Here is a 27347-nt window from a genome sequence, read left to right as displayed (position 1 = left end):
CGTGCTCGCCGCAGGTGCTGTTTCTGCAAACGAGGAACGTCCGCCCATCACGGATTTGGGCTACTCGGTGCAACGCACGGGCTCGCTCCGGCCGCTTTCGCTCTCGCACCCCGCCCACCGCCGCCGTTCCAAGTTGGGCTGCCCGAGCGCCCGAGCGCCTCCCTTCGGGCGGTGCCCGCTTAGTGGGGCTTCGGGAAGAAAAGCGCGCCCCAGAGAGAGCCCGGGTTTGGGGCTGGGCCCTGACTCTTCCGTGGGAAAGCCTCCCGGCGTGAGCGAGCAAACCACCCGCGGGCGCCGCCGGGGCGGAAGTGGCCGCCGGGGCCGGCAGGGGGCGCGCTGCAGCGGCGGGCGGGCGGCGCGTCTAGGCCGGAGCCGTTCCCAGGGTGCGCTCGGTGTCCACAAAGCGCCAGCTGAGGGGCCGCTGCGGGCCGAGCGCCGCTGAGCCTGCCCGCCGCCTCCCAGGCTCGCCGGCCGGCCGCACCACCTCCGCTGCGTCCTCGCGCCCCAAGCAGCCGCGCGAGCCCAGACAGGGAAGGCAGGGCCGGGAGGGCGCCGCCTGCGGAGAGGCCGGGGGCCGGCCTGCGTGGGACCGCGCGGCTGCGGCGACTCCCGCGACTCCGGGCCGGGCCGGACACAGCGCAGGGCCATGGCCGAGGCGGCGCCGGCTCCGGTAAGAGCGGCCGCGCGCGGAGCGCTGCGAGCCCGGGACGGTCTGGGCGCCCAGGGCTCTGCGGCGCAGACCCGAGGGAGGGGAGCAGGACGGGGCGCCCGGCCTGTCAGGCGCCGGGCCCCGGAGCACAGGCGCTCCCGGGGTCCCGCTGGCGGGGAGAGGCCGGAGGGGCCGGGTGCGACGCGGACGCCGAGCTCCGGGCTGGGAGGGCGCGCCCCCTCCCCCGTGGCGAAGCCCCCGCGCCTGGGGTGCGAGGCCCAGGGCTCCCCCTTCCCATTTGGACGTTCGTGGCGAAGAGCGCCTCTTCCGCTAATGAAAGAGGAATGAGTGAAGAGGGGCTCCTCCCGCTTGGTGTCAGCCCCCCTGCAGCCCGCCAGACTTGGGGGCCATCAGCCGTTCTCGGCTTCGGGAGCCGTGGGCACAGGATCGCCTGCGTGCAGGCCACCTGAGCCTCGCACAGCCGCAGATGCGGCGGTGACGGGAGCTGCTAGGCGGGAGGAAGGTCCGCGTGAGCGCGGGGACCCCCAGTGCCCAGTGTCTGACAATGCCCGCCGCGCAGGAGGCCCTCGGCCAGGACTGCTCAATGACGGACTGACTGGTTCGGGCTCCGAGGATAGACGGGATAAGCTTTTACGTGTTTATTCATTCCGCGGGTGTTTACCGCAGGCGCGCAGCGTGCCAAGCCGTCTCCCGGTTGCTATAGCTGCAGAGATGACCAAGAGAGTCCTTGCGCACAAGAGCCACGTAGGACGAACGGGGACGGGTCCAGTGGCATAGCACTGAAATACGCCTTGGGTTTGTCAGCTGAGAAGCCTTTGGTCACCCCCAAGGAGCGCCGTTTTATGGGCCAGGGGCCAGAATGGGCAATCGAGGAGTACCTGCAAAGTGAGACGGGAAGGAAAAGAGGGAACAGTAGCAGTGGGGTGGGGAGTAGGGCGGAGGGGAGTGCAGTTTCGGCCCTGAGACCTATTTTCCTTTTTCCCATGTATGTATGTATGTATGTATGTATGTATATATATATATATATATATATATTTTTAATGTGGTAGAGATGATTATGTCTCTAAGGCCAACCCTATCTAAGAAATATGATGGAAACTACAAATTTAACATTAAATTTTTTAGTAGTCAGATTCAAAAAGTAACAAATCGATGAAAATTTTAAAAAAGATTTTATTTATTTATTTGACAGACAGAGATCACAAGTAGGCAGAGAGGCAGGCAGAGAGGAAGGGAAGCAGGTTCCCTGCCAAGCAGAGAGCCGCGTGCGGGGCTCCATCCCAGGGATCATGACCTGAGCCGAAGGCAGAGGGTTTGACCCACTGAGCCACCCAGGCGCCCCTGAAATTAATTTTAATATATTTTATTTAACCCAGTACCTACAGAATATTTCAGTGTGTAACCAATATTAACAACTTAATTAAGTTTTACATTTTCCCCCATACTGAGTGTGCAAAATCTGGTGTGTATTTTATACTTACGGCACATTCCAATCAAAATAGCCACATTTCAAGGACTCAGTAGCGACATGTGGCTACCCTACTGAATAGTGCAGGTCTGTCTTCCAGAGAAAAGAATCAGAAGAGATCGAAATACTGACCATAAAATAAAGAAAAAAACAATATCCCTAAAAATGGGGCAAGAGTTGCCTTTTTTAAAAAAAAAATTTTATTTATTTGACAGAGAGAAATCACAGCTAGGCAGAGAGGCAGGCAGAGAGAGAGGAGGAAGCAGGCAGGCTCCCTGCGGAGCAGAGAGCCGGATGCGGGGCTCGATGCGGGGCTCGATGCGGGGCTCGATGCGGGGCTCGATGCGGGGCTCGATGCGGGGCTCGATCCCAGGACCCTGGGATCATGACCTGAGCCGAAGGTAGAGGCTTTAACCCACTGAGCCACCCAGGCGCCCCAAGAGTTGGCTTTTAGATCCTAAGTGGAGCGATTAGTTTTAAAGAGGATGAAACTTTTCCTGTGGGAATGGAGAAAGCATGGGCTAAGCTACTGATGAGTTTGAAGCGGGAAGGGATGTGGGGAAAAAGGAGAAAGTTGAGAGAGTTTCAGTGTCATTATTCTAATTTTCTCCTCAAAGTAGGAGGCCATGTTGTCCCCTGAGATTGAGGGGGCCTGCAGAGGACCAGAGTCTTAGTGCTGGTCCCATTCTCCCTGCACCACCATCAGCATCAGAATCAAAATGCAGAATCGGAGTTTTCCTCCCAGACCTCCTGAATCAAGTCTGCATTGTAACAAGCTCTCCAGATGATTCTTACACACATTAGTTTCAGGAGCGTGCTGGGGGTTTGTAGTGGCCACTTTATGGAGTGGGAAGAGAAGCCCTGGGGGGTGAGGGGGGGGCACCAAGCAGCACTGAATTCCTGCTTGTTGTGTGGTGACACCAGTTTTGCCTGTTGTGTGACTTCCTTCAGTAGGGTTTACCAGCTTGCTTATAGGAAGAGAGAAAGAACAATTAGATTCAGAGCTGGAGCTGGTGAGGCAGAGAAGGGGCTGGAGGTGGTTGAAATGATCAACTGAGGAAAAAAACAAAGGCAGGAACAGGCTAGTAAGCCAGGAGCAAAAGGCATGGTCAGGGGTTTAGTAGGATTGAAGAGCAAGTAGCCAGTGAGCTGGAGAGTTGGAAGGTTGTGGCGGGGAGGGTATTATCAGATTCACGGAGTTGGAGGGCTTTGTAGAGGTCGTTCTGGTCCACTCCTATTTGTTGTCAGAATTTTTTTTTTAAATCTTTTTTTTTTTTTAAAGATTTTATTTATTTATTTGACAGAGAGATCACAAGTAGGCAGAGTGGCAGGCAGAGAGAGAGGAGGAAGCAGGCTCCCTGCGGGGCTCGATCCCAGGACCCTGAGATCATGACCTGAGCCGAAGGCAGCGGCTTAATCCACTGAGCCACCCAGGCGCCCCAGAATTTTTTTTTTTTTTTAAGACACTTTTTGTCTTGCAGCATTTTCAGTGACTAGGCAGCCTGTTATGTTCTTGGAGAGCTCTAGTTTCAAAAATTATTCATATAGGCCAGGGTTTGCCTGCCTAAGAATTCCACGTTGGTTCTAGTTCTGCCCTCTGGAGTGAACGCAGTATACTGTTGAACAAGTGTGTTCTGCCTTCTGTTTTATAGCCATCAAATATTTGATGATAGCCGTCATGTTTTCTCCATGCCCAACATTCTCAGCTTTAATTAACTATTACTGAATGGTATGGTTGTGGTTTGTAAGCAGGGTGGTGGACAGGGCCAGAGCATGTCAGTAAAGGGTTTATCAGAAGGCAGTGAGTTCAGTGAAAGCTGGAAGGATCTGATGCACTTAGGCCTTTTCCAGGAATAGAGGGTACAGCAGCAGCCTGAGCCTCTGGACGGTTGGCTCTAGGGCCTAGCGTCCCAGGTAATAAATATGCCAGCTTGGTTCTCCACCCCGTTTCACTCATGCACTGTCTTACTTAATTCATCTCTGACCCACCAAAGCAATTCTCTTGGCTTTTGATGCTGATGAGCGCCACAAAGATGAGACTTAGCAGGCAGTATGAAAATGAGATCTAGATTCATCTTAGCTGGTCAACCAGTTAACCAGGCCTCCTTTGATTTTAGTTTGGCGTAGGGCTCCTTCCAACACTCAATGTCTTGTCTCGTCTCTCCACTGCATGTAGACTTCTGAATGGGACTCTGAATGCCTCACATCCCTGCAGCCCCTTCCTCTTCCCACGCCCCCAGCAGCAAATGAGGCGCACCTGCAGACTGCAGCCATCTCCCTGTGGACGGTGGTGGCAGCCGTGCAGGCCATCGAGAGAAAGGTGGAGGTCCACAGCCGGCGACTCCTGCACCTAGAAGGACGGACAGGGACGGCCGAGAAGAAGCTAGCCAGCTGTGAAAAGACAGTGGCTGACCTTGGGAACCAGCTGGAGGGCAAGTGGGCCGTGCTGGGGACCCTGCTGCAGGAGTACGGGCTGCTGCAGAGGCGGCTGGAGAACCTGGAGAACCTGCTGAGGAACAGGAACTTCTGGATCCTGCGGCTGCCCCCGGGCATTAAAGGAGATATCCCAAAGGTAATGGCCTCCCTTCTAGATGGGAAGTGGGGCCCCTGGTCCGTAGATGAGGAGGAAGCCTGTTGGCCAATCAGGCTAAAGGAAAGACGAAGATTTTTTTTGTTTATCCATTTGGGAAGCATTTTATGTTCTATCTGGCAGTGATTTGAAGTGTCAAACCTAAGACTGGCAAACTCTTTCCAGTTCACAGTTGACTACCTGGCAGATTTTTTTTCTTTTATGCTTTTTCCTACCCTCTCTCTCCAACTCACTTTTTTTTCTTTTCTTTTCTTTTTGTTAACCCGCTTGCCTCAATATTGGTGTGGAAACTAAATTAAATATTTAAGGGATGCCTGTGGCTCAGTTGGTTAAGCCACTGCCTTTGGCTCAGGTCATGATCCCAGGGTCCTGGGATCAAGTCCCGCATCAGGCTTCTTGCTCAGCAGAGCGTCTACTTCTCTCTCTCTTTCTCCCTCTCTGACAAATACATAAATAAATAAAATCTTTTTAAAAAATTAATTAAATAATTAAATATTTAAATCAGCCTGTTTGAATCTGTTGGTAGTTCTGGTAAAAAAGAGGACTAGGGAAGGGGCACCTGGGTAGCTCAGTGGGTTAAAGCTTCTGCCTTCAGCTCAGGTCATGATCCCAGGGTCCTGGGATTGAGCCCCGCATCAGGCTCTCTACTCCGCGGAGAGCCTGCTTCCTCCTCTCTCTCTGCCTGCCTCTCTGCCTAGTTGTGATTTCTCTCTGTCAAATAAATAAAATATTAGAAAAAAAAAGAGGACTAGGGAAGAGTTGTAGGGTAAATGGTTAATATAAGGGTTTGGGGCCCTATAGGTCTGGACCCATAGTGGTTGGACCTTCAGCGTCCTGACCAGAAGTGTGCTGTGCTAGGATGGGCCCTGCTGGAGGGAGTAGTCCATAAACCAAAAGAAGATGAACATCCTTCTTAATAAGCCATGGACTGCAGGCTTGAGGCGGCTAGTTTCCTGGAGCACGAACTGTTTGCTCCATATCTATATCTTGAAGGCACAGCATTGAACAATTCACGTAAGGGTCCCTGGAGCTTAAATTTTAGTGGAGAAAGACAGATAATATAAACAAACGAGAAAATAAATCCATTTAAGTGCACAGATAAAAATAAAAGTGTGTTTGGCGACTTATTTTAGATGGGATTTTCAGAGAAGCCCTCATAAAGGTGCTGATGTTTAGGCTGAGACTGGACGACAGGAAGGACCTGGCTGTGAAGGTCTGAGGAAGCGCTGTCTCGGCGGAGAGAGTGCCCAGTGCGGAGTCCCAGAGACACAGACAAACGCAGAGCACTCGGGGCAAGGGGACAGGCCCATCAGCTGGTGTGTGGTGACTAGAGGAGGGGGTAGGGGTCAGTCAGGTCATGCAGGGCAGTTTTTCAGCCCTGACTTCTTACATTTGGTGGACACCACAGCTAGAGATTCTGATTGAGTGGGTCCCAGATAGGGCCTAAACATTAATAATGCTTGCTTGCTTGCTTTTTTTTTTTTTTTAAGACTGATTGATTGATTTCAGAGAGAGAGAGAGAGAGAGAGAGCGCCCCAAGCACGAGGCATGGGTGGAGGGGGCGGAGGGCGAAGCCGACTCCTCTCTGAGCAGGGAGCCTGATGCAGGACTTGATCCCAGGACTCTAGGATCATGACCTGAGCTAAAGGCAGACACTTAACCAACCGAGCCACCCAGGTGCCCCGACATTATTAATTCTTACAGCTCCATTAGTGAAGTCTAATAATGCAACCGGGGCTGTGAATCACTGACATGGGGGTCTGGAGACCAAGGCAAGGAATTGGTTTTATCTTGGGTGTAATGGAAAGAAATTGAGGGTTTTAAGCAGAGGAGTTATGTCTGGTTTATATTTTGAACAAATCGCTTTGGCTCGGGTTGAGGTGGTAAGAACAGAAGCAGGGAGAAACACAGTAGCCGGCTGTAACGAGGGGGGCGTGGCTTGGACTAAGGTAGCAGTGGGGGAGATGGACAGTGGACAGATGCAGAACGTTTGGTGGAATTGATGGGTGGGGGTCACAGATGGGAATTAGGGAATGAGGAACGAAGAACAGCGATCATTGTAAATTTGCTGTGTGATAATGCACTTAGAACTTAGGGGTTTTTATTTTAAAGATTTTATTTATGTTTGCGAGAGAGAGAGAAAAAGAGAGAGTGCACACGCATGCCCAGGGAGGGGCAGAGGAGAAGCAGACTCCCCAGTGAGTGGGGAGCCTGATGTGGGGCTCCATCCCAGGACCCTGGGTTCATGACCTGAGCTGAAGGCAGCTGCTTAACTGACTGAGCCACCCAGGAGCCCCTAGGGTTCTTATGAAAATTATTGAAGCACTTAGAACAACCCTAACTTGCCCAAGATCACATAGGTGGGAACTACAAATGATTGAGTGATATCGTAACGCAGCTGGCTCCAGAACATATGCTCTGACCCACCGTAGGTTCACTGACCCGCAGGCTCCCGGATGGGAGGTGGTGGCATTACCGAGATGGGGACTGTCTTGAGGGGCGGGAAGGAGTGAGGACTTCTCTTCTGGCAGTACTGGGTTTGAGATGCTCGTGACACGTTCAGGAGAGATGTTAAGTGGTCTCCGCGGCTCAAAGATGAGGAGTATTTGGCAGTCACGGGTGCACAGACCACACTGTAAGTCATGAGGCTGGAGGTCATTGCCTCAGGAGAGAAAGTGGAGAAGCAGGGGGAAGAGTCCCAGGATCATCTCCAGGAGCAGCAGAGCCGGCCCAGGAGGCTGAAAAGGAGTGGCCGGTGAGATGGGAACAAGAGGGGAAAGGATGTGGGGTCACAGGACAAGGAGAACAGGCATTCCAGGAGAGACTTGTCCTTTGGGTTGCATGTGACTGAGAGGTCCGGAAAGACCATGACAAGAGTATGCTTTGGCAACACAGACCTAACCCTTGACCTTGCCAGGAGTTCTCTTGGCCCCGTGCATGTGTTGGGGGTGGGGGTGGGGATAGAAATCTGAAAGGGGGCGGGTTGAAGAGTGAGTGGGGAAGAGAGAATGACGACCAGTGCCTCTGTCCGGGCTTGCAGAGAGGGACCTCAGTCCACATCTGACAGAGAGCCTTCCCCGGTGTGATTCACATGTGTGTCTACAGCCGCTCCCAGAGTCTGTGGGATAATTTAGACTTAGCTTTTCTGCTAATCGTATGGCAAATACTAAGTTAAAGTGTGTATCCATTGTCTTACCTGGATAAATGGGTAACATTTAAACTCTTAGGGCGCCTGGGTGGCACGCGACTTGGCTTTGGCTCAGGTCATGATCTCAGGGTTGTGAGGTGGAGCCCCGTCAGGGTCCGTGCTCAGCTGGGGGTCTGCTTGAGTCCCCTCTCCCTCTGCCCCTCCCTCCCCAAATAAATAAAATCTTTAAAAAAAAATGTGAACTCTCCATCTTAAACTCCAAAATCATATATAAAATAATAGGGTTTTTCTTAAAGATTTCTTCGTGAAATTAGAATATACTGATGATTTACCAGCTTTAAGTAGTGGGAAGTAAAATCTTTCTTCGCTTTGTTGAAAATGCTCTTATTCCGTCCTTACTTTTGAGGGCCAAGTTCAGAATAATTTTCCCAAAGTTTTCTTCCTAGTTTCAATTTTTAAAATTGTGGTAAAATAGGGGCACCTGGGTAGCTCCGTTGGTTCAGTGTCTGCCTTCCGCTCAGGTCATGATCTCCGGGTCCTGAGATTGAGCCCCACGTCAGGCTCTCTGCCCAGTGAGGAGTCTGCTTCTCCCTCTCCCTCTGCCTGCCCCCGCCGCCCCCCACCCCCCGCTGCCTTCTGCCGCTCCTGCTCTCTCTCTCAAATAAATAAATAAAAGCTTTAAAAAAATTCATGAACGGGGGCGCCTGGGTGGCTCAGTCGGTAAAGCGGTTGCCTTTGGCTCGGGTCATGATCCCAGGGTCCTGGGATCGAGTCCCACATTGGGCTCCCTGCTCAGCAGAGAGCCTGCTTCTCCCTCTCCCTCTGCCTGCCTCTCTGCCTATTTGTGCTCTCTCTCTCTCTGTCAAATAAATAAAATCTTAAAAAATTCGTGATGAAATAAATACAACAAAAAATTTACCATTTTAACCATGTTTAATGTAGTTTAGTGGCATTAAGTACATTCACATAACTGTGTGATCTTCACTACCGTCCATCTCCAGAACTTTCCAAACTGGAACTCTATCCCCATTAAACACCCCAGCCCTCCTGTCCTACCCCTGGGACCACCATTCTGCTTTCTGTCTCTCTGACTATTCTGGGGACCTCATATGAGTGAAATCATCCACTCTTTGTCCTTTCCTGACTGGCTTATTTCACGCAGCATAACACCTTCCAGGTTCACCCATGTTACACTGTGTCAGTGTTTCCCCCCCCGCTTTTTTTTTTAAGATTTTTTTATTTATTGGTTTGACAGAGGAAGTAAGAGAGCACAAGCAGCAGAGGGAGAAGGAGAAACAGGCTCCACAATGAGCAGGGAGCCCGATGCAGGGCTCAACCCTAGGAGCCTGGGATCATGACCTGAGCCGAAGGCAGTTGCTTAACAAACTGAGCCACCCAGGCGCCCCAGCATTTCCTTTTTAAGGCTGAGTAATGCTCCATTTCTCTCAGAACTTTAAAGGCATTGGTCCTTTGTCTCAACATCAAATGCCATTGATGAAAACTATAGTGTCAAATCAATTCCAAATTAGTATTTCGGTATTCCAAATAAATACAAAATCCATGTGTAAGAAATGTATTTTCTTCTCTCTAGAAGTTTTCATCTTCCATTTGTACTTGTTTTTCTATAATGTGTTGGAGTTGTGTCTGAGGTAGGTCTTTTAATATTTCTGTCAGGCACTTGGTATGAGCTTTCAGTCAGAGAATGGGTTTTCCAGCTCTGGGACCTTTTCTTCCATAATTGTGTTTTTATAATGTCTCATCCCCATTTCTCCTGTTCTTTCAGGAAAGATGGATCATCATCTTTGTCTCTAAGTTTCCGTTCTTGTTATTCACCGTTAGTGGAATTCCCTGACCATACTTTCCAGCCTTTCTCATTTTTATTTTAACAACTTAATTTTCAAGGATATTTATTTCTAGCTCCTTTTTTTGAGGCAACCTGAATTTTTTTTTTGAAATTTGACAGAAAGAGACAGTGAGAGAGGGAACACAAGTCGGGGACGGGAGAGGGAGAAGCAGACTTCCTGCTGAGCAGGGAGCCTGATGTGGGGCTCGATCCCAGGGATCATGGGATCATGATCTGAGCCAAAGGCATACACTTAACAACTGAGCCACCTAGGCGCCCAACCTGAATTTTTTTAAATGGATGCAATATATGAATTTCCCTGGAAATACGTGTTAGAGGTTTGTTTGATTTGTCGGTGTTTTTTTCCTTCTAGGATAGTTCTTAGTGTTTGTTCATCCTTGTGCTGTAATTTTTTTTAAAATATTGAATGATGCTAGGTTGTATATGCGTAAGGATTTGACTGATTAATAGGTTAATTATAGGAAGCTGGCCTGTTTTCTCTGCCACCACGTGAGTCTGTTTAAAAGGTTTTATTTTTCTAAAGATTTTATTTATTTATTTATCAGACAGAGAGCACAAGCAGGGGGAACAGGAGAGGGAGAAGCAGACTCCCCACCAAGCAGGGAGCCTGACGTGGGGCTCGATCCCAGGACCCTGGGATCATGACCTGAGCCAAAAGCAGACACTTAACCAACTGAGCCACCCAGCCGCCCCCATGTGAGTCTCTTTAGCCCAAAGGTCTTTCTTTTACAGGAGAGAGCTGTCTCCGCTGATGCTAGATCTCAGTGGACTTCACTTTGACGTGCTGTAGCAAGGAGCGGATAGGGAGTGCAGGGACCACCCAGAGGCCGGGAGTAAGGCAGTGCCGTGTTGTCAGCACCCACCCTGGGACCGCATGCAGTCTCCAGGCACGCTGTTCCATTTCCTTAGAGGTGATGTCTGCGGTGTCAGCTTTGGGGTCAGTGCTGCTGCTTGGTCGCTCTGCTAGCCCTGCTGAGATGACGGGAGGGGTCCCCGCTATTCCGAAGACAGGCCTTCAAACTGCTGTCTCTAATCACCTTTATTCCTGCTCCGTGTCTCTGCAAGATTTGAGCTTGGAATTCTCTGGATTCCTCAACTGTAGGCCTTCCTGTGCGTGGTCAGAGCGGCAGCTTCCTCGCCCACCTTGGGGCCTGGCACATGCCTGTCCTCTGTGTCGCAGTGAGAAGCTCATCAAAAACTCTGGCCCGGAGATGGCTTCTCCCCATTCTTGGCACTGCTTTAGATTTGGGCCCTGCTGATCTGATTTACTGGCATTTCAGGAGCGCTATGGGAGAGAAGGGAAATACGTATGGGCTTAGTTCATAGTCCTGAACCGGAAGCCCATCCTGACCCTTTATTTTTATCATGATTTTATCGTATGTTTCTCTTGTACGTCACAAATCTCTTGTGTAGTGATGTTAGATGAAAATATGCTATTGAGTATCTGTACTTGTCCCCACCCTGGCTTTAGAGGCTGAGCAAGGCGTAAAATGACTAATTATCGTCCTAGTCCCTAAAAACAAAATTTCTAGATGGGGGGAAAATTCCACAAATGAAGCAATTGGAAAATAAAGTCAGTTGCCTCATAGTATTGTATAGACCTTTGTTTGTTTCTTTTTTTTTTTTTTGTAAGATTTTATTTATTTGATAGAGAGAGCACAAGTAGGCAGAGAGGCAAGCAGAGAGAGAGAGAGGAAGCAAGCTCCCTGCTGAGCAGAGAGCTTGTTTCGGGGCTTGATCCCAGGACCCTGAGATCATGACCTGAGCTGAAGGCAGTGGCTTAACCCACTGAGCCACCCGGGCGCCCCTAGACCTTTGTTTCTTAATGTGTATGTTAAGTTTATGAAGATGAGTATGTATGCTTTTTTTTTCAAGATTTTATTTATTTGAGAGAGTGAGACAGAACAAGCAGGGGGAGCAGTATAAGGAGAGGGAGAAGCAGGCTCTCCAATGAGCAGGAAGCCTGTTGTGGGTCTCGATCCCAGGACCTTGGGATCATGACCTGAGCTGAAGGCAGAGACGTAACTGACCAAGCCACCGAAGTGCCCCGAGTATGTATTCTTTTTATTGAATTTTTTAATCTTAAGAAAACGTGTGTGTGTGTGTGTGTGTGTGTTTGTGTTTGTGTGTGTGTGTGTAGCAGCAGCAGCTACCAGGTGTCTTTCTTGTTCTCTGATTTTCTCTTGTTGTCTTGATTTTCCGGGTGCTGTGGTATCTCAGATCTTTGTGGGGTTACTAATTAGGAGGTGGCAGTAGTGTGGTTTGTTTTTTAAATTCTCTTGCCTACACATTTCTGGTCTTTACACAGTTTACCCCCTCGTTTTCTTATTTTTTTTTAAAGATTTTATTTACTTGTCAGAGAGAAAGAGAGGAGCACAAGCAGGGGGCACGGCAGGCAGAGGGAGAAACAGGCTCCCCGCTGAGCAAGGAGCCCAATGTGGGACTCGAACCCTGGACCCTGGGATCATGACCTGAGCCACCAGGCATCCCTCCTCCCTCATTTGCTGTCCATGTGGCAGGCTGTTCTAACTGGTCATTGGGACTTCGTGCTCAGCTCGTTTTTCAGGGGTTAACGACAGGAAGCTCCAGTGATGGGAGGGTCAGCTAGCCTCATGACGAGCAGCTGAACAGAACGGAGAAGCGTTGTGCGAGGGGATAATACCCACAGCGGGTACCTGGGGAGGCAACTCTTGTATTTCTTTCCAGGAGAACCTTCCACTTTTTGCCCAGGGAAAAGTGCCTCGCTTTAGAAAAAACTATGCCGGAGGACGGGGGGATTCTGTTCTGCAAATGACCATTCCCTGCAAATGACCATTCCCTACGTGAAGCCTGAACTCCAGCCAGGCAGGCTTCAGAATTCTCCTCTGAAAGTACTCAGCAGACTTCTGTGCTTCCGTGTTTTCCCATTCCCATCAGGCCTGTCTATAACCTGTCCGTCTTTTAGGACTAACCAGAGCCTCACCTCTTCTAGACTCATTCCTGAATACCTAAATTTTTGAATTTAGGTATTAAATTTTTGAATTCCTGAATACCTAAAATTTCTGGTCCATGTCTTTAATTTGAATGTAATCATAGGTTTATTTTGGGCAGAAACTTTTTTTTTTTTAAAGATTTTGTTTGTTTATCTGACAGACAGAAATCACAAGTAGGCAGAGAGGCAGGCAGAGACAGGGGGAAGCAAGCTCCCCGCTGAGCAGAGAGCCCGATGCGGGGCTCGATCCCAGGACCCCGAGATCATGACCCGAGTCGAAGGCAGAGGCTTTAACCCATTAAGCCACCCAGGCGCCCCCAGAAACTGTTTTTTTATAATCTTGATAATTAGGATAAGCCTTGTACTTAGTGGATATTCAGAATATGTGGTATTGTGTGAACTTAATAGCTGCTCTGCATTTGTGCCTGTCTCTGTGAGGGACTGTTTACAAGGAATGGCTTCCGGCCTCCCGAAACTCGGAGCCTTAACTTATCACCTTTCTCCCTGAAGCCCTCTTGGACTCCTGGAGGCTGAATCTGTGCCTTACGTTTTTCCTGTATCCTTCCCGCAACTCACACAGTGTTTTGTGACAAGTCGGGACTCAGTGAGATAGACTGAATGACTGAACTACAGCAGGAGGGTCTAACCCCAGTGTGATTATCCTTCCAGGTGCCGGTGACATTTGATGATATCTCCATCTACTTCTCCACTCCAGAGTGGGAAAAACTAGAAGAATGGCAAAAAGAACTTTATAAGAATATCATGAAGGGCAACTACGAGTCTCTCATCTCCATGGGTGAGGCCAAGCTGTCACCTTTTGAATGAGGTGACCGCGGCTCCAAGGGGGTTTGAACAGGCCCTTGTCCCCAGCAGTCCTCATTTTTACTCTGTCCTCACACGCTTCACGCTTGATAGCAAACCAGAGGTTTCCACTTTGCCCTACCTAAGTGGGAATTCATGAGCTCTCCTTCTGCCAATTTGCAGGACGGAGAGTGCAGCTCAGGGTTCTGGCTGGGCCGCGGTGGTTTCCCTGGGTGTCCTTCACTTTGAAAGGGCCTTGTTCTCCGCCTTGAGGCACATCGTCCCTGTCCCTCAGTGAAAGCAGCAGGCGGCCAGTGCTGACGTGGCATGCGTACCTTCCCACGCGTTACCGCCCCTCTTTCGTGCTTTCCAGAGAGAGAGCATCCATGCAGGAGGCAAATCAGTGGGGCCAAGTGCTACAGATTGGGAAAGGAATCCCCTGGGACCGTGGACCTCAGAGCCTGTAGCTCAGGCTTAATGGCAATTCGTTGTCGTCCTCATTGATCTCTTGTTCATCCCCCCTTTCCCTTCTTCGTCTCCTAGATTATGCCATGAATCAACCTGATGTCTTATCTCAGATTCAGCCGGAAGGAGAACATAATACCGAGGAGCAGCCAGGACCAGAGGAGAGTGAGATTCCCACAGACCCCAGTGAAGGTTAGTAGCAGAAGAGCGTATCCCCTCCTTGTCTGCCTTTCCTGGTCAGAGACAGTGTGGCTCGGAGCCGAGTAAGCAGGACTTGGGGCTTCCAGAGGCTTCCCATGCGAAAGCAGCTAGACCGCGAATGGATCCTCAGGCATTTAAACAGGAGCGAGCACTTAGACACTGCGGGTCCTGTGAGTACTGCCAGTCTGGGGCTGTTAATGGTACCCATGACAAAGTTCTGAGACCTAATTGTTCAGTAAAATAAACATGTCCTTAGATGGCAGGGGAAGTAGTGGCGCTCACGTGAGGGGAAGTGGCTTCAGTGAGCGTACACCCAGTTGTTCAGAAATGCTGGGGCTGGGCTGGGCGTCTGCACGGTCCCCCGGAGACGCACCGAGCCAGCCGAGCCCGAGGATGTCCACTTGGGCCAAGTGGACTTCACCTGGCTTGGGAGGCGGCTAGCGCTGCCCAACGCTCCCTGGTTTATTCGGCGGCCGCTGCCTGACACTGAGTGGGAAGGACTGCTCAGCCCAGTCCAGCGGTTTTCTTTCTCTCTCGTCCCACCTCTGCTGTCAGCAAAAGCTCATCGTTTCGTTCTTTGCTGGACAGAAAGTTCACCCTTCCGACATCTCTATTAGATGAACTTTCCTTACCACCTACCCCCTGTCCCATACACTGTTATTTTTTTCTAACATCTTATTACGAGACTTTCCAAACAGAAAAGTTGAAATAATTTTGCAGTGAACACCTAGATACGTACTACCTAGATGCTGCCGCTAATGTTTTACTCTTCTTCATTAACAGTATTTATCCATCTCTGCATCTCTGTCAATCCATCCTATTTCCAATGTGTTTCCAAATCAATAAAGACAGTAATACATTTCCCCATAAATAGTTCAGGATGAATATCATTAACCTAGAGTTCAATATTTTTTTCTTTGGAGGTAAATTTTACATACAATGAACTGCTCAGATCTTAACATTCTCTGACTTTTGAGGAATGCGTGTGTCTGCCACACATATTCTCTTTAAGAATGTGTGGCTGAGGGCGCTTGGGTGGCTCCGTTGGTTAAGCCTCTGCCTTCAGCTCAGGTCATGATCCTGGGGTCTTGGGATCAAGCCCTATGTGGGGCTCCCTGCTCGACGGGGCACCTGTTTCTCCCTCTCCCTCTGCCTGCTACTCCCCCTGCTTGTGCTATTTCTCTCTAATGAATAAATAAAATCTTTTTTTTTTTTAAAGATTTTATTTATTCATTTGACAGAGAGAGAGATCACAAGTAGAGAGGTAGGCAGAGAGAGAGAGAGAGAGAAGCAGGCTCCCTGCGGAGCAGAGAGCCCGATGCGGGGCTCGATCCCAGGACCCTGAGATCATGACCTGAGCCGAAGGCAGCGGCTTAATCCACTGAGCCACCCAGGCGCCCGAATAAATAAAATCTTAAAAAAAAAACAAAAACAGGAAAGAATGTGTGGGTGATTATATTAAGTAATGTAACAGGTTGTAACCTGTAACAGGTGTGATTAACTTTATGTCATGGATATAAATAATCTGAAATCATATCAAAAAGATGGGTGAGTTGATTACAGTAATTATTGGAGATTACTCCTTAGTTTACATTATGAGTTCTCTGTTCTCTGACAGTTTTCAGCTAGTATAAATCAGTGTGTCATTTTATTTGGGGGGACAAATGGCAGAGGTGTAACTTGGTTTTGTAATGATGTGTGAAAATTTTAGTTAGCTGCCGTCTTGTCAGTCCATTTTTACCATGGTTTTTAAGACTCCATTTGGGTGGTCAACCAAATATGTTAGCTCAGATTTACATAAAATTAAACCAAACATTGTAAGCATTGGATTTCTTTAATGCTTTGGTTAGATTCTGTGCAGTTTTTGCTTACATTGCTAATTATCAATCTAGATATTTATTAGAACTTGAGGATAGGATTCAAATGATTTGGACTGATCAATATATAGTATTTTTTAAAAGATTTTATTTATTTATTTACTTATTTGAGAAAGAGAGCAGGGGGAGGATCATCGGGACAAGCAGACTCTGCACTGAGCAGGCGGGGCTCAATCCCATGACTCCAAGATCACGACCTGAGCCAAAATCTAGAGTCAGATGCTTAACCGACTGAGCCACCCAGGCACCCTTATTTTTTTTCTTAAAGAGTTATTTATTTATTTGGGAGAGAAAGTGTGTGTAATTGAGGGGCAGGGGGAGAGGGAGAAAGAGAATCTCAAGCAGACTCCCTGCTGAGTGAGGAGCCTGACGCAGGGCTTGATCTCATGACCCTGATCTTGAACTGAGCCAAAATCAAGAGTCAGACACTTAACGGACTGTGCTACCCAGGCGCCTCAGTACTTGTTTTCTTAGAAGATATGTTCCAGGGACACCTGGGTGGCTCGGTCAGTTAAGCATCTGCCTTTGGCTCAGGTCATGATCCTGGGGTCCTGGGATTGAGCCCCAAGTTGGGCTCTGCACTCAGCAGGGAGCCTGCTTCTCCTTCTAACCCTGCCCCTCCCCCTGCTTATGATCCCTCTTTCTCTCTCAAAAAAATAAAATCTAAATATATACACACACACACACACACACACACACACACACACACACATGCTCTAGGCTGTGCTGGGGATCCCCACCCCCAGGTTCGGTCCTTTATGAGGAGGACACACAGGATTCAGCATAAAGTCATGCTTAGGTTTAAGGTTTACTACAGCAAAAGGATCCAGAGAAAACCAGCAAAGATAAAAGGCGCACAGGGCAAAGTTTGGAGGGAACCAAGGGCAACCAGAGGCCTCTCGCCATAGAGTCTCACAGGACACTTGCTGTCCCTCTAGCAATGAGTTGTGACAACACGTGCAGAGTGCTTTCTCCCAGAGAAGCTCATTAGAGCCTCGGCATCCAGGGGTTTCACCGTGAGCTGGTCACGTAGGCCTCCTCTGCCTCACACCAGCATTCTAGACCCCGGAAGGCAGACGAGGGCTCAGCATCAGCGGCAGCGCACTAACAGGCTAGGCCTGGTGCCGCACTCCTGACACGGCGGGCAAGTTTTCTGTCCGCGCAGCGATGTAAACCTTGCAGGCAGGCCCTTTGGAGAGTAGGCAGTCTCAGGCTGCCTCTTTCAGAGTTCCTTTCTCCTAACACACAAAAAAACTCCCGATTCCTTTCTGTAGAGAATAGTAATAAACTGTCTGCTTATTAGGGTTCATAATAGATTGTCCCACACAAATACTAGGTAGAGGTACTAATTCGGGGCCACTTTAGTGATATAACTAGCAAAATATCTTTTTGATAGATTGTTCTCCATTTAGGGTTCTTTTTTTTAAGTAATCGCTTTACCCAAAGAATCATTTTTTTTTCTTTTCAGCAAGCAGCCTCTCTTTTCTAAAACATCATAGTTTTTAAAAATCAACTTTCATATACTGTGTAATTTGTTGTTAGACCGGCATGTTTATATTGGAATACTGATGTACTTTTAGAAACCTTATTTTTTTTTAAGATTTTATGTATTTATTTGACAGAGATCACAAGTAGGCAGAGAGGCAGGCAGAGAGTGGGGGGAGGCAGGCTCACCACTGAACAGAGAGCCCGATGTGGGGCTCGATCCCAGGACCCTGGGATCATGACCTGAGCCGAAGGCAGAGGCTTTAACCCACTGAGCCACCCAGGCGCCCCTAAGATTTTATTTATTTGACAGAGAGAGAGAGACAGTGAGAGAGGGAATACGAGCAGGGGGAGTGGGCAGAGGGAGAAGCAGGCTTCCTGCCAAGCAGGGAGCCTGATGCGGGGCTGGATCCTAGGACCTTGGGATCATGACCTGAGCCGAAGGAAGCCACTTAACGACTGAGCCACCGGGGTCCCCTAGAAGCCTTAATTTAAAACAAACAAACCAACCTTAATTTTCTGAAATACATTTGGATTTTATCCATATTTCTTATAAAGCCCATAATTTATTATTGTATTTCATTTTGGAGCTTTAGAAGATCTGTGCATTATGATTAAGTTTATAGGTAGAATGGTAGGAGGGTTTTGACGATAGTGATGGTAAAATGTGACAGCCCTTCCCTTTTCTGTCCAAATATCTTGGAATTAGTTTTATATTCTGTCTCTGTCCCCATCATCTGAATTTGATGAAGAGAAAGAAAAATTATCATATCTCCCTAAGGAATAGTCATTGATGCCTGGTGTCTTGGATAAAATTGCATATAATTAGTGGAGAACAGTAGTGAGTGGGAGGATGCCGAAAAATATAATCTTGAGATTTCCTGCAATTCTTCTTCAACTGTATGTATCGCTAGGACCACGTGCAGACCAGCTGTGTGTGTGTGGCCATTATTTGGTGACTTAGAACTTGAATATTGAACTACCAAGTTTTTAGAATTGTTTGGAGAAATACTTGACCCAGGAAGTTCAAATGGAATAATTACTGAAAGTCCTTTATCTTTGCCTTTCTTCTGGTTCAGAAGCCACGAACTCATGCCAAGACTGTAGCATGACCCAAAAGGAGAGTGAATTCATTTCTAAATCCTGCAGCTGTCGGGAGACTCTGTGGGTCATTGTTTCGGGTGCATTGTGATGATGCTGCCTATCCCGTCTGCATCTGTTCCTTCTGGTCCAGCAAGGCTGTCTTCTCCTAAACAAAATCAGTGATTAAGGCACATCCCAATATGATAATCCTTTTATTTTAGTTTAGCGTATTGGAGAACAAGAATCATTCTGGGAATGATAGAACTTGGAGGTTTTAACTTATTACACAAACATTTGACACATTCACCTGGCAGTGTTTTAGTCCCACATCTGTTTCACAGAAAGTTTTAAAAGAAAGTTGTCGTATTTTTACCCGTGGTTGTTTCACGTGTCAAGTATTTTTTGTTGTCTGCTTTAAAAAGTCCGATCTCAGCACCGTTTGAACCTGGTTCATACTTTCGTGCACACCCCAGAACCTCAAGATTCTAGCTTCTTTGCAGACAGCATGGGTCCTCACACACACACACACAGACACACACACGCACAAGCACACGCCATCAGATTTCCTCATAGTGAAAATGACATGCAAACAGTATAGACATCAAATTTTTATGTTTTCTCGTGATCAGCTTTTCTATTTTATTTATTTATTTTTAGTTTTATTTATTTTAGAGAGAGCGTGCGAGCAGGGGAAGGGGCAGAGGGAGAGAATCTCAAGCAGACTCCCCACTGAGTGCAGAGCCCTACACAAGGCTTGATCTCTCGGCCCTGAAGTCATGACCTGGGCCAAAACCAAGAGTTGGGAGCTCAACCGCTGGCACCACCCAAAGCGCCCCTCAGCTTTTCTATTATTAACTTCCTGTCAAAACTAGAACCTCAGCACTTTTCTTCCATTTCCTCCTACCTGATTAGTATTCAGTTTTTCTCTATTCTCTGGCTTTCTCCAAAGCCTGCTGCTGGCGTGAACCAATGATTTTACTCGTCCCGTGGTTCTGTATATCTCCACTGTTGGGGTTGCCCAGGCCTGTGAGGGTTGTGCTTTGAGAGCTGCTCTGGTGGCCTGACCAGCAGTTGCCATGTCCTGTCACCACGCAGGTGTCTGTAGGAGGCCATCACTTCAGGTCCGCTCCTTTCTTCTCACTTCCAGAAGGTCCTCACGCTCTCCTCGCACCAAGTGACAGGAGCCGCGACAGTGTGCCGTGCATTCTGTGACAGGAGAGCCAAGCCCCAATTATTTTATCAAATCAGTATTTCCTTCGTTGTACTGATCTAGTTAAACGAGCAGAGGAACTTTCAGCATCATTATTCAACAGGAAGGGTTAGCTTCCTGGGATTCTCATGTTCGGTGAAGATATACTTAGCCAGTGGGTTCTAATAACAACAGCCGTTTACATTTCTGGAGAACTGAGTCACTTTTTTTACCCTTGCGTAGTTTTTATGGTTGACTGCTGACTAGTGTAACAAAAGATTGGAAAGAATCCAAATACCCATCCATAAGGGATTCTTGAAGAAACAATGGGACGGCTACCTAGTGCGGCTGTGAAAGGAATGAGAAAGATCTCTGTGTACAGCTACACACGGATGCCCGGAATATACTGTCAAGTAAAAAACGGGCACAGAACAGGTTGAGTAGTATGCCATATAAAGAAGGGGAAAAAATGAAGGTGTATAGATGTTTGCTTATATTTTTACAAAGAAACAATGGAAAATTAAAACAAAAACCAGTAAGAGTGACTTTCTATACAAGGAGAGAGAGATTTGAGATGGAAGCTAGTCCTCTCTGACTGTATTTTGTAGTTTTGATTTCAGAACCTTATAAATATTTTATAAAATTAAAAAAAATTTTTAAAAATCAGGCACAGGCTGAAATAACTACCATATGATATGTGTGTAACATACATATGTAGAATAGATTTCTTTCAAATGACTAAAACAATATTTTAACTGTATATCCCTAGAGGGATAGATCCTAAAGACTAAGGGTCACAAAATAATCTTAAATTGAGTTCATATTTTTGTTGATATATTGGTATTATTTTGACACAAGTATTCAGATGAAGCAAAGATTATGTTAATGTCATGAGGAACCAAAACTCTCAGGGTAAGGGAGATAATATACAAATATAAAATCAAAGGACTTGGGGCACCTGGGTGGCTCAGTCGTTAAGCGTCTGCCTTTGGCTCAGGTCATGATCCCAGAGACTTGGAATCAAGCCCCGCATCGGGCTCCCTGCTCAGCACAGAGCTGCTTCTCCCTCCCCTAAGCCCCCTGCTTGTGTTCCCTCTCTCGCTGCCTCTCTCTGTCAAATAAATAAAATCTTAAAGTTAGTTAATTAATTCAAATAAAGTAAAAGGACTTAAAACCCTGTAATCTTAAATATGAATCATAAATTTTAACATAAATTCATGAACTTTTTTCTAAGGGTACCTGGGTGGCTCATTTGTTAATCAGTTGCCTTCAGCTCAAGTCATGATCCCAGAGTCCTGGGATGGAGCCCCACATCAGCCTCCATGCTCAGTGGGAAGCCCACTTCTCCTGTTCCCGCTTCCCCTGCTTGTGTTCCTTCTCTCGCTGCCTCTCTCTCTGTCAAATAAATAAATAAAATCTTTAAATAATTAATTAATAAAATAAAGGACTTAATTAAAACCCAGTAGTCATAAATATGAATCATAAATTTTGAGATAAATTCATGAACCTTTTTCTACAAGATAACATTTTAATAGCTCTGTCCACGGAAAGGAGCTAGAAGCAACAGCAACTTATGAGCAGTTAGCATCCTTCTCATCCAGATCGCAGTCTCTAAATTCCACTTCCCAGATGGGCGATTGTGTGGACGGAGCCGGAAATGTACAGGATGCACCTGGGATAGTCTGTGACATCAGAAATGAAGGAAACTAGATGTTTGATATGTGAAAGGACAGAGCTGCTCTGAAGAGGCTCCTGCTGGCCAGAGAAGGGACAATTGGAGCAATGAATTGAAACTCATCAAAAAGATAACATTCTATGAGTTCATAATGATAAACCAAAAAAAGAAAAAAAGTCAAAACCATTTGAATGACATTGGGAGGTTTTTACTTTTTTTTTTTTTTTTTAAGATTTTGCTTATTTATTCAACAAAGAGCACAAGTAGTTAGAGAGGCAGGCAGAGATGGGGGTGGGGGGAGAAGGCTCCCCCCTGAGCAGAGAGCCTGATGCAGGCCTTGATCCCAGGACCCTGGGATCATGACCTGAGCCAAAAGCAGAGGCCTTAACCCACTGAGCCATCCAGGCGTCCCGATGTTGGAAGGTTTTTAGCGCACTAACTCATTCAGAAACAATTGTGCATTTTAAAAGTCTTGTAGTTTTGATGAATAGAAAGTTCTTCCTCTGGATAGCTGCGAAAAGATCCTCCTCCTCAAACCCTGTCCATCCTCTCCTGCTTTTCTCTTTCTACATGTGTGGGTATAAAATCTGGGAGAAAAGAAAGATAAGGTTGGACTGTGTTTAATACATTTCATCCTGTAGTTTAAAGAGGGAGCTGGAAGGGCAGCCTGGCTGCGTGCGCCAAAACCTGCATCCCGTAGTGTCGCCGCACATCAGCCAGTCTTTTGGGCATCAGTCTCGTCAATCTCGTATTTCTGCTTTGGGCACACCTTTAGATTTCCCTGGTCTCTGATTTAAAAGGCACTGGGCAAAAACAGTGAGTTCTGCCTATTTGTTACACATAAAACCAGAACCTGCCTACAAGGCTCTTTGGAGAAATAGTCTAGTTTGAATTTACTCTCTACACCTTGTCAGCTTGCCAGCTTGTCCTTTCAGGCCAAAAAAGGCTATATAGGCCTTGCCTGGGATAACACGCACAGCTGTTTCTGTACTGACCAAATGAGCCATGCTATGTGCAAAGCTTTTAGAGGCTGTCTTTTTTCTTTCCAAAAGAACGCCCCCTCTCCCCCCGCCAGGCTGGAGGGACTCACAGAGACTATTCTCCTCTCTCCTGGGGGTTTAGGAAACAATGAGCTGTATCATTTAATAGGCAGAAGTAATACAATCTTTTAGAGCCCAGAACTGGGAACCTGGAAAGTATGTTTAAGGAGTCAGATCTGTGTTTAAACGGACCTGACTTTGTAATTCTGGGGATGCCTTTGTTTTTTTAATTAACATCTAAGAAAAACCTTTTTGGGGCGCCTGGGTGGCTCGGTGGTTTGGGCCGCTGCCTTCGGCTCAGGTCATGATCTCAGGGTCTTGGGATCGAGTCCCGCGTCCGGCTCTCTGCTCTGAAGGGAGCCTGCTTCCCTCTCACTCTCTCTGCCTGCCTCTCTGCCTACTTGTGATCTCTCTCTGTCAAATAAATAAATAAAATCTTTAAAAAAAAAAAACAACCTTTTTGGTCAATCTTGGTTTCTTCTGCCTTTTTCCTATATATTTTATTTTTATTTATTTTTTTTATAAATTTTTAAGATTTTATATATTCATTTGACAGACAGAGCTCACAAGTAGGCAGAGAGGCAGGCAGAGAGAGTGGAGGAGGCAAGCTCCCTGCTGAGCAGAGAGCCCCATGCGGGGCTCAATCCCAGGACCTTGGGATCATGACCTGAGCCAAAGGCAGAGGCTTTAACCCACTGAGCCACCCAGGCGCCCCTTTCCTGTATATTTTAAAGCAAACCTTTGATAATGTGACATTTCATCATAAATACTACCTTACTGGCAATGTATTTAACCTCTGGGGGCCCTCTCTACCAAAATGGAGAAAATAGACCCTGCTTCATTATTTCATAACCAAAGCTGTGAGAGGAAGTGAAAACATTTTGGAAGTGAGCATGCTAACAAAACGGAAGGCACTGCTGATTCTAGAAGTATATCAAGGTGTCCTCTCCAAAATAAAATGATTTGTTTTAAACTGAACACAGTCACTGACGTTGAGTATTTCATGTAAAAATACATAAATCTGGCTTCATTTCGAACTGGTTCTCCAGATGCTGTATGCCTTTTTTCAAAGGCTGGTGCAGTTTTGGTTTTGTAATCAGAGATAAATATTTGGGCAAGACAGTGTTCAGTAAGTCAACATGATCATTTTCACTTTCCGAGTCGAGCCCTGAAGGCCATTCTCTTCCCCCCCAAACAGAGCCTGGCATTTCAACATCAGATATTCTGTCTTGGATCAAACAAGAGGAAGAGCCCCAGGTTGGGGCCCCACAGGAGACCAAGGAGAGCGACATGCACAAGGGCGCCTATGCGGGTGAGTGAAGAATCCGGGATGCCCACACCCAGCCTCTGCTCAGGCCGGGACCTGCGGGGAAGCCGCAGATGGAATGGGGCTGTGGAGGCCAGGAAGTGGAAAAAGAATGGGGGCGGGGGCGACAGGCTCAAGGAAGTTAGAGATGAAAATGAAATCAAACTAAGATGAATTTTAAATGAGAAAACACACTCTTTTAAGTAAAAAAACAAAGTAGATTTGTTAGAGGAAAAAAAGGGCACTCAGAGGGACCAACGGCAGGAGAACGGGGAAAGACACAAGAACATGGGAGGATCATGTAGAAAAGGATAGAACAAAAACGGGAGGAGACTAGCCATAGCAACCAGGGTGCCTTGGAGAAGCACGAATGTCGCCGAAGCGCTCTCCCTCAGGACAGACGTGGCGGCAGAAGCAGCAAATAGTTTCTTTCCAAGAGCCTTAACTTCAGCGAAATGTTGCCTTCTGAGTTGTAGAAGAGACCCTTGAGGCCAGAAGGAACCCATTATATGACTTAATGCAAGCTATTTTTAAAGATCTTCTATTCCCTATGTTCTTTTAGACTCTAGGAAACAAAAATAAATAACTTTCTGCTCCTCGGGTATTTATTTCGGGCACACACACATGAGTCCTGGGCGTGCCTACTGCTAAGTGTCCGCGGTGAGTGGGCCGGGTGACTTCTATAAAAGAAATGAGGAGTTTGGCGAACATACGTCCGTTTTAGTTTGGATGTCCAGATAAGGCCCACGGCAGGCTGCGAAGCCAGAATTGGGCCCTACAAGATTGGCGTGATAAGGCTGGCCATACTTGGGGAAGTCGGGAAGACAGGGGTGCGGGCTACAAAAGGGAGGGCAGCCTGAGCAGAGATGCAGAGGCAGAAACGGGGGCTCGGCTTTCAGGGAAAGCAGGGAGCGCTCACGGGCAGGATTCATCCGGCAGACTGAAGAGGAGTAGGCGTGGGTGAACGCGGCATTTTAGGCCTTGTCGCAGAAGGGAACAGAGTCAAAGGCCGGGAGCAGAGGAGAAACCTAGCGAGAGGAGCGTGGGCAGGGGGGGAAGCCGGCGTTTCTCCCTTTCCGAGCAGGGGGCCCGAACAGGCACCGGCGGGGAGCTCTCTGATGATTTGCCGCAGGGACCGTCCGGGTCTCAGGTGGCCACCGACTTCCTCTCTGGGCCGGTTACAGCTCGGAGCGGCCTGCGGCAGCCGGGTAGCATTGCGGGGAGCGCCGCGAGGCCCGGACCGGACCGCTGCTGCCAGGCGTGACTCTGAGTCCCTTCTTTCAGATGAAGATCTCGTCATCAAAGCCGAAAGCCTCGCCAGAGCCTCCTTGTGCCCAGAGGTCCCCGTCACCTTCTCTTCACCACCGGCCGCGAAGGATACTTTTTCGGATGTGGCTTTCAAAAGCCAGCCGTCCGCCTCCATGGCGCCTTTCGGACGTCCGGCCACGGACCTGGCCGAAGCCTCCGAGGGCCAAGTGACGTTTACTCAGCTGGGCAGCTACCCCCTGCCCGCTCCCGCCGGGGAGCAGGTGTTCCCGTGCCACCAGTGCGGCAAGAGCCTCGGCCAAGACATGCTGCTCACCCACCAGTGTGGCCGCACCGGGGAGCACCCGCTAGCCTGCGCCCCGTGCCCCAAGCACTTTCCCCCGCGGGCCGAGCTGGGCGGCAGCTCCCAGCCCCACGCCAGCGAGACGCCCCCCACCTGCCCGCACTGCGCCAGAACGTTCACGCACCCGTCGAGACTCACCTACCACCTGCGCGTCCACAACAGCGCCGAGCGCCCCTTCCCCTGCCCCGACTGCCCCAAGCGCTTCGCCGACCAGGCGCGGCTCAGCAGCCACCGGCGCGCCCACGCCAGCGAGAGGCCGTTCCGCTGCGCGCAGTGCGGCCGCAGCTTCAGCCTGAAGATCAGCCTCCTGCTGCACCAGCGGGGCCACGCGCAGGAGCGGCCCTTCTCCTGCCCGCAGTGCGGCATTGACTTCAACGGCCACTCGGCCCTGATCCGCCACCAGATGATCCACACGGGCGAGCGGCCGTACCCGTGCCCGGACTGCAGCAAGAGCTTCATGCGCAAGGAGCACCTGCTCAACCACCGGCGGCTGCACACGGGCGAGCGGCCCTTCAGCTGCGCGCACTGCGGCAAGAGCTTTATCCGCAAGCACCACCTCATGAAGCACCAGCGCATCCACACGGGCGAGCGGCCCTACCCCTGCGCCGACTGCGGCAAGAGCTTCCGCTACAAGCAGACGCTCAAGGACCACCTGCGGTCGGGCCACGGCGGGGGCTGCGGGGCGGACAGCGACCCCTCCGGGCCGCCGCCTGGCCCCCCGGGGCCCCTCCTCCAGGCGCTCGAGGCCCCCGGCCTGGCCGCGAGCACCGAGGGGCTGGAGGCCAGTCAGTGGTACGGGGACGGGAGCGGAGGGGGCGTTCTGTGAGCCTCGCTCCTTCGGTGGCTGGCTGTGCTCCCCGGCTTCCTGCGCCCAAGAGCCCCTCCCCACCCTCCACCCCCTGCAGCGATCGCTCTGTGGCTCGCCCTCGACTGGAGATCGCAGACATTTGACTAGAGACATGCTGGAAGTTTGGAACTTCGCAACATCCCAAGAACACATTTCGAAATCCAGAAAGACCTGGAAGGGAGCCCAGCATCCTGATCTTTACAGAAGTATTACCTAAGCAGAAGTTATGTAAGAGGGTTGCAGAGAGGTTGGAAAGTGGGATTTGGCCCCAGTTAGTCCATCCCAGGGTGATAAGTTGATAATGACTGTGGCTCTAGGTAGAGACAGGTGCATGGGAGGAGCCTCCAGATTTGGAAGCCCATCATGAGGCATGAGGGTGTTTCATTGAACCTCGTTGATTCCCTGATGGTAAGATGGTTGTTAGAAGAGAGTGTTGGACCCTCGGGCAGTGGTACCGCTTCTCCCTGGTGGGAGCTTAAAGTCGGCTCCTGTGCTCATGCGCTGCCTCTCCCTGAATGGTAACTCAAGACTGCCTTCCTAGGTTTCCTAGATTAATTCTTCTGATACTTTTTGTTTAATTTCCGGGGGGTGGGAGCAAAAAGTCTGACTTTTAAAGCTTCTAAAGGAGAACGGGTCTTTGAATAGTTTGAGTTGCAGAATTCAGGCTTTTACTGGCATTTAAACTGCTGGGAATATTTGCCGAGGTCCTGGTTTAAAAAGTGGGAGCAGTGTTCTCCGAACTAGCTTTAAAATCTAGGGAGCCCAGAGAAATTTCAGATCAGCCTAAAATTTGTGCCTGAACCATGTTTCTTGTAAGGAGTCATTTATGTCCAATTTTTCTGTCTTTCCAAGCTAATAAGCTGATTTTTCCGTTCCTGGTGTCTCGTGTTCTTGACAGTTCTCAGCAGAAAAGATCACAGCACTTTCCGGAAGCATGATGGAACTTCAGAAAATGCCAGTGCATCTCAGCTTTCATTTCCCCAGTTGTGAGATGGTGGTGTTACAGTGCGGCTTTCTTGAGCCAGCAGGGTGTGTGTTCACCCCCTCTGACTCTCCTC

General features: G+C 48.8%; 1 protein-coding gene across 1 annotated transcript; it reads left to right on the top strand.

The window, feature by feature from the left end:
• The first annotated feature begins 398 nt into the window (after window positions 1-398).
• ZNF398 (zinc finger protein 398) lies at window positions 399-27163 on the top strand. The gene is made up of 6 exons (XM_046020113.1): window positions 399-670; window positions 4315-4710; window positions 13381-13507; window positions 14056-14169; window positions 23726-23839; window positions 25118-27163. Exons 1-6 carry the CDS (start codon window positions 647-649, stop codon window positions 26266-26268), a joined length of 1926 nt encoding a protein of 641 aa, XP_045876069.1. The 5' UTR covers window positions 399-646; the 3' UTR covers window positions 26269-27163.
• The last annotated feature ends 184 nt before the right edge of the window (window positions 27164-27347 follow it).

Source organism: Meles meles, chromosome 10 (genome assembly GCF_922984935.1).
Source record: "Meles meles chromosome 10, mMelMel3.1 paternal haplotype, whole genome shotgun sequence".
Lineage (NCBI taxonomy): Eukaryota > Metazoa > Chordata > Mammalia > Carnivora > Mustelidae > Meles > Meles meles.
This window is presented reverse-complemented; position numbering and strand designations above follow the sequence as displayed.